This window comes from Cryptomeria japonica, chromosome 11 (assembly GCF_030272615.1).
Source record: "Cryptomeria japonica chromosome 11, Sugi_1.0, whole genome shotgun sequence".
In the NCBI taxonomy this organism is placed as follows: Eukaryota; Viridiplantae; Streptophyta; class Pinopsida; order Cupressales; family Cupressaceae; genus Cryptomeria; species Cryptomeria japonica.
Genome location: NC_081415.1, coordinates 499,029,183 through 499,035,974, shown reverse-complemented (window position 1 = coordinate 499,035,974; position 6,792 = coordinate 499,029,183). Strand labels below are relative to the sequence as shown.

The following is a 6,792-nucleotide window of genomic DNA, read 5'->3' as shown; positions in this document are numbered from 1 at the left end:
ATCATTGACTCTAAAATTTGATTTCAAATATAAGAAAATATTTAATATTGATAAACAATTATTTAAGTTAAACAAGATAATTTTATTAGAATTGAGATCTCATACAAGCTTACCAAACTTCATTGAAGAGATGCATGCCTCGTACTTTGTTAAATTGCTTTGAGTTCAACAAATTTATAAATTTATAATGAAAAACTAAAAAAGTTACTAAAAATATTGAATTAGGGTTCTTGTTGGAACTCGAATTGTCACCATACTGAGTGGTGACTCTTTTCCTTCTTAGAAATTGGAATGGGTAGTTCTACAAGATCAAATTAACTACCAAATCACAATTTATTATGAAAGATTGAATTTTAGTATCCCAACTTGGTAGGGTCATAACTCTTAGCTCATTTGGCAAAAGTTGAACTACTTCAATGTGTTGGAAATGTCTCAAAAATACCTAATTTGAGTTGTTTAGACAACTTGTGAAACTCTTGGGTGCTAATTCCACTCTCAAGACTTTGCAAAGTGTAAATTTACAAAATATAGAAATACCAAAACTTAGTTTTTAAATATTCATAAACTTATCATACAATTATTATATGGATGCTCCTAATCTCATGTGAATTACAAGATGTTATAAGATAGGCATGATGCTATAGAACTTTTAACATGTCTAATTTAGATAGTGGAAAAATACTTTAAAGAAATATAACCACTATAATAATCAATTAAATTACAATTCTCATGCCTTTGATATAATGTAATAAATCAACCCCTCTTCATTCTAACTCTTTTTACATTAATAATTAAACTAACAACTACAATATAAATAATAATAAAAATTATCATAAATTTTAAGGACCCTTTAATAAGACCTCCCTGCTCCACAAACATTGCTCTATTTGACCTTTTATTTTTTTCACCCCCTTTTACTAATAATTTTCTGTCCTCATTTTCCAACCAGAGTTAAATTTGCTATGAGGATGGTTAATCCACCCTTACTAATTTGTATACAGTTTTTTTATTTAAAAACACTCTACAAACCCTAAGGGCTCCAATGTGCTCTTAATGTGTGGTATATTTTACTTTGAGTTGTATGCATTAGCAGTTTCAGTTAAAGATGGCATCGAGACTTGCTGTCGATCAAGGAGTATAGGATCTGGTAACACAGTTGCTCATCCTAAAAAAGGGCTTTGAATGGTTGGAGAAGATGCTCAGACATATGTGTGGTTATCTGCAAGCTACGGATCATGTAAGAGCCCACGATCTCTCTGTGAAAGAGTGGCGGCAGGAAGTGAGGGATATCGTGGAGCACAAGGAAGATGAATTTCTCAGATTGTTGCCCTCGTGCGAAAGGGGCGATCTGGGAGAAGAACATCAAATTACACAAGAATTTGGTAAGTTGCCACTCGCCATTAATACTGAAATCTTAAGAGTGTGTATTCCCTCGGCATACAAAACTATTACTTCCCATCTCAAATCTTGTTTTGTCCTATAATATTTTATATATTTGTGGATAGCAGAAGGGTTCATTCCACAATGAAAATTAAAAGAAGAGTGTGATATCGGATTGAATTACTTATATCAATTTGAAATGATATTGATGGAAGTGTATAGAGTTTGAATTTGTTACACTCTATGGATTTCATTATCTCATTATCCGCTTACATCAGAAGAGTATTCTTGGATTCTTGATTTTAAGAGTTGATTTTAGCAGCACGGCCATCTCTACACTGCCAAAATGGTGTTGCATAATCAATCTTCTTAAAGTCTTAAATTTATTGAAATAGATTGTGTAATCTAAGTGAGTGGATAAATGAACTCAATTGACTTTCAAGATGTGCTTGAATGGATAAGTAAACTTAAATATGAGTACTTATTCTTTAGTCTGAAGATATTGAAATCATATTGGTTTCAAATATCTAATGAAGAGATTGAATAAATAAATGTAAAATATGTTTGCAAGTTGATCTTGAACAATGAGATCATTATTGAAGAGAATGAATTCTTAAATGTTAAACAATTTGATCAATCTCCAAGAAATAAATTAGCATGTGGAGGAAAGCTCTGTATATTTTGCAATGTTGGGTATTATGTGACATTCTAATGCAGGGGCATCCACATGGAGGGAGCCCAATTTGAAATTTCAAACTGCCGAAAATAACATATGAGCATAGATGGTGGGCATTTAAGGCTGCAGTTTTGGGGTGAGGGGGGGCTGTTTTTGGAGCCAGGGATTTTTTCTGGAGGAATAAAAGAGGAACCTCCAGATTTTTGAAAAGAGGGAAAAATGGGGAGTAGTTTTGATTTAAGGGTGGAACAGCACTTATTTGTTGCAGGTGTAGGGAAGTATTGACAGCAGCATGTTGGCCGGGAGTGCATGTTTCAGAGTTTTGGGGAGTTCAGTTGAAGATTTGCAGGTTGGAGGGGTAGGAATTCACAGAAGAGAAGTCTTTTCATGGAGATCGTTTATGCGTCTCTTCTTGCTGTTGTTTTTCTATTGAGATCAGATTTAAATCAGTTTGTTAGCTGTATTTATCAGTAATAATGGATTTCTGAGTTTAATGTATCATTTTGGTGAAGTTCAATGAGAAAAACAGAGTTTTTCCAAATCAGAATTTTAATTCTGTTTCATAACAGTTACTTTGCATTTGGTGTTGTTATTTTAGATAGATGGTTTGTATTTAATCCTATCTTACATCACATTCCGAGAGAAAATAAATGTTGTATCATCTTCACCAAGTTTATCTTCGTTGTTTCTCTGTGCCAAGTTGGATATGTGGTTTGGTGAGTCTCACATAACTTACATTATGTGAGTCAAGGATTATTAATTGCGTTAGATCCCTTTATTCATAATTCTTATGTGAAGATTTTCACTGTATTAAAATTTTATAGTTGTATTTAAGACTTAGTTACATGCAAACAAGAGCAGCTAAGCACCCAGTTCCCACCTTAGATTGAAAAGAGTGGTGACTAATAATGGTAAAATAGAAGCAGCAAGTTTATTGTAAAATCTTAAAAAATGGTAATAGAACAAACTTTTACTGTGAAAGAGATGTACTTTTTTTATGAACTTAAAGTGCACGTCTAATGTCAAATTTTGTTTGTCCAACATACACCAATTCTGGATCCAGTGCAATGGATGGATGTCATTACCTTCTTCAATGGTGTTGACAGGTCTTTTGTCTCCTCCAACACCTTCCCTCTTTGGTTTACACAGCCCACGTCATATTGATGAAATGTTATTATTTTATTGCCTTTTACCTCCAACAAGGCACACTTCATTCCTTTATTTGTTTTCTGATTCATATCTATGTTGTTCACTGAAGAGCTCATCTGAATGTTTTGGATGTAGATTCATTCTAAATAGCTTGGATTACAGGTACACAGTTCTGTACAATATGTTTTGCCGGTGATGTGCTCGTTTTTCCATTTATAAGATTAGACTTTCAGGGATGTGAGTTATTTGCTATTTGGAAATTTGGGTGCCCCAAATAACAAACAACGTGCAAAGGAAGGTGGGCAATACTGGAATAAAGTCAAAGACAATAATTCCCAGGTCAAGATCTGCTTCTGACATCAACTTGTCTCAGCTCTTTTATCCATCCACATACGGCATATAGTTCTGTCAGTTTAAGATCCTTATGTTCAGATTTCTTATTGTGAAAATTTTCATTCTGTTTGGATTTTATAATTGTGTTTTAAGAGTTATTTATATGAAAACAAGAGCAGCTAAGCGCCCAGCTCCGGCCTAAAGAGTTTTATTAGATTGAAGAGAGGGATTACTAACAAGACTAGAATTCAATCAGCATGATTTTTAAGTCTTTAAAAAATTGAAAGAGAAGGTAATGGATCAAACTTATTGAGAAAGAGATGTACATTTTTATGTAAGCAAGTTTAATACCAAAAATTTGTTTGTGTTAATTGTTCGTCTAAGACCTTCAATAAACATATTACAATGGTGTGGTGTTATGTTACGAGAATAAAGGCCGACTGTTGAAGAGTTTAGCTATAAATTATAATCAATCAGGTTTTCAGATTTTTTGCTACACTAGGCTTGGAAATTTAAAATATTTCCTCGGTCTCAAGTCCACAAGTCATATTGATTTGAATGTCAGATCTGTATGAATCAAGCACAGCAAAGTGTCCATGTTTGGTAGGATCAAAATTATAGATTTTGACTGCCCCAACAAAGAATTAAACATCCCAGCATGTGTGAGCTTGGTTACCACAAACCTACCTGACAAGCTTTTTACCGTGATATCATTGAGGATCCTTTCCCAGACAACTTCAGCTATAAACCTTCTAAACAGATACCCTCCATTACAACATCTCTTCAGGCAAGTAATTTTGAATACTACTCAGTTGTTTTCCAACTATTTGGTCTGCCTCAATCTACAAGAATTACACGGAAAGCAACACGGTATGCATTAAGCATGGTTATTGCATCAGTCATCATCGAGGCTAGAAAACAAATGTTGAAAGGAGGAATATGCTGGTACTTGCATGGATGCAGGGACTGAGACTGAGAGGATCATAAAGAGGATAAAATTGTAAATGCAAGTTGTGGGCTAATGATAAAAAGTTATCTTTGGATTTTGGATACTCTTGGTTTGAATCCATGACCAGGTAAAACCAGTTGGGCTGTTTGGTGAGATCATAAGTCCTTGGGGGTGTGTGTGTTTTGGATAATAAGATTAGTGTAAAATGCAGAAAACTCAAATGTTTCTCACTGCTAAACAATGATTATGATGCAAATTTGCTGGGCCAGTTTCTTCGGGAAACCAAGGATTTAATCCAGAAGTTTGATAGAGTGGAAACCAAAAGATGTAAAGAGGGTTAAAAGCAAGCATTGCTAACTTATTGTGAGCCCAGAAATAGCACAAGTGAAAAAGAGCAAGATTTAGTGAGCAAAGAGCTGAAGTCGTAGCAACAAGGGAGGGGCAATAGAAACACTGGAAAGAAAAGATAGCACAATTGCGGGACAAGAAATACTGGAGAAAAAAATAGCACAAGTGAAAAGCAGGATTTAGTTAGTAAAGTGCTGAAGTCCTAGCAACAAGAGAGTGACAATAGTTTTCCTGGAAAGAGAGAAATTATATTAATATCCATGAATGATCAGAATAGGAGAAGAATGGTACACTTAAATTGGCTTTAGTTGGAGATGGAGAAAAGCTACCGCAATTAGATGGGAACAGCATGATACAAGCTAATAAAATGAAAGGAAACTGCAAAAGGAGTGGAGTTAGGGATGCGAATGAAAAAGGATCATTCAAGGAACCATAAGCCTAACGATATGCGAGGTACAAAATCACTGGGAATAAATTTTTTTGTATCAGTAGAAGAAATAAGGATAGCATTTGAGCAAGTTTCTTTGTGTGCATGCGATTTGGTTTAAGGTCTGCGAAGATAACTATTATCCAACAGATTAAAATGATGGTGGAGCTTATAAGGATACATCAATAGCAGCAGAAGAAGAAATATGCAGAGATACTCGGAGGCTGAAAACAATAAAACGACTATTCAAGATTTTGCCAACCCAACCCAGTGAAGTTAAATCATAGATCAATTCTTGATGAAGTATGGCATTGCCCTGCTGATTCAACAGAGGATCAGTGTCCCTAGAGATTAATGTCTAAGATTTAATAGATTTTCTTTTGTGAGTTGGTTTAATAGTGGAGAATTTATATTCTTGAAAGAGGTCACATGTTCAAATTCTGCAGAAGTACGATATATATGCCTTCTTTATAGCACGAGTCTCATATTATTATAAGCCATTTGTACACTTGAAAAGTTAGATTGCCCAATATCGTATGATATAAAAAGATTCATATCCATATCATCATTCTCATAATATGTCGACAATAGGACCCTCAACCCATTCAACAATGTTCAACCTCTTCCAAATGAAGACAGAGATCATTTATATATAAGCTAACCCAATTCGATAAAGCTAAAGACAGGCATATCTAATGTCGGATATAATTGAGAATCCATATCAGTTATCCTCTTCTGCATCCATATCAACAAGATTTTTATTTTTTTCTCTCACACGTTTCTTCACTCTAATTCCCATACTTAAATTGCTTCACTAACCAAAGTGTGTAACTACAACTATACTTGAATCGCCTTTGATTACCATTTTCCTAAAGTTCTTGGGTTTGTCCTAACTAAACATGCACAATAACCAATGCAGACCATTTTGCAATCTGGACACACAAGGTTTTATGCTATATGAATAACATGCAGATGTGAGCACAGACATTCATATGGTAAATGTGGAAGCGAAGGATCAGATTACTCGAAGCGATCAGATCTGTAAGCAGAAATATGCAATTTAGCGTCCTCTCTGAACAGAATTTTTTCTCCTAAGATTTATATCCAGTAAATTTATTTATTTTAAAATAATTTGATAGATTAAAAAACTAAAAGAACAGATTTTGAGATAAAGTGAAGAGGAGAGCTTAGACCATGAAATATTTGAATATTTTTACTTATTAATATTCAAATCATTGATATAAGAGGAGAATAGATTTTCATTATTGAGCCAAAGGCCTTACATGGTACATTCTGATAAACAGACTGCAACTTGTTTTTGAGGTTGCAGCTCATGATTGCATTCTAATGTATAAATATAATATTTTTAATAAATAAAATTATAAATAAATTCAAAAATAAAAATATTTTTAAGTTATATGAAAAATTAAGTATAAAAATTCATTTCTCCAGTCTCATTTATATTATTTAGTAAATATTGAAAATGATTGATATAAGAAAAGAATGGGTTTTCGTTATTGAGTCAAAGGT

General features: G+C 33.6%; 1 protein-coding gene across 4 annotated transcripts; it reads left to right on the top strand.

The window, feature by feature from the left end:
• Positions 1 to 936: 936 nt before the first annotated feature.
• LOC131068325 (uncharacterized) lies at positions 937 to 3,886 on the top strand. Of its 4 annotated transcripts, none has more exons than XM_059214206.1 (3): positions 1,015 to 1,382; positions 3,120 to 3,162; positions 3,341 to 3,886. In XM_059214206.1, exons 1-3 carry the CDS (start codon positions 1,196 to 1,198, stop codon positions 3,399 to 3,401), a joined length of 291 nt encoding a protein of 96 aa, XP_059070189.1. In that variant the 5' UTR covers positions 1,015 to 1,195; the 3' UTR covers positions 3,402 to 3,886. The 4 variants fall into 4 exon arrangements, 3 of the variants coding, with proteins under 3 accessions (XP_059070189.1, XP_059070190.1, XP_059070188.1); XM_059214207.1 differs by having other exon boundaries at positions 1,016 to 1,382; positions 3,368 to 3,885; XR_009359496.1 differs by lacking the exons at positions 3,120 to 3,162; positions 3,341 to 3,886 and adding an exon at positions 2,098 to 3,110 and having other exon boundaries at positions 937 to 1,382.
• The last annotated feature ends 2,906 nt before the right edge of the window (positions 3,887 to 6,792 follow it).

Bases quoted from the DNA above. Each gene is read 5' to 3' on its own strand.
- LOC131068325 (XM_059214205.1), top strand. From the start codon at position 1,196: ATGCTCAGACATATGTGTGGTTATCTGCAAGCTACGGATCATGTAAGA. The intron at 1,383-3,367 runs GTAAGTTGCCAC...CTTGGATTACAG, and splicing joins TCAAATTACACAAGAATTTG to GTACACAGTTCTGTACAATA.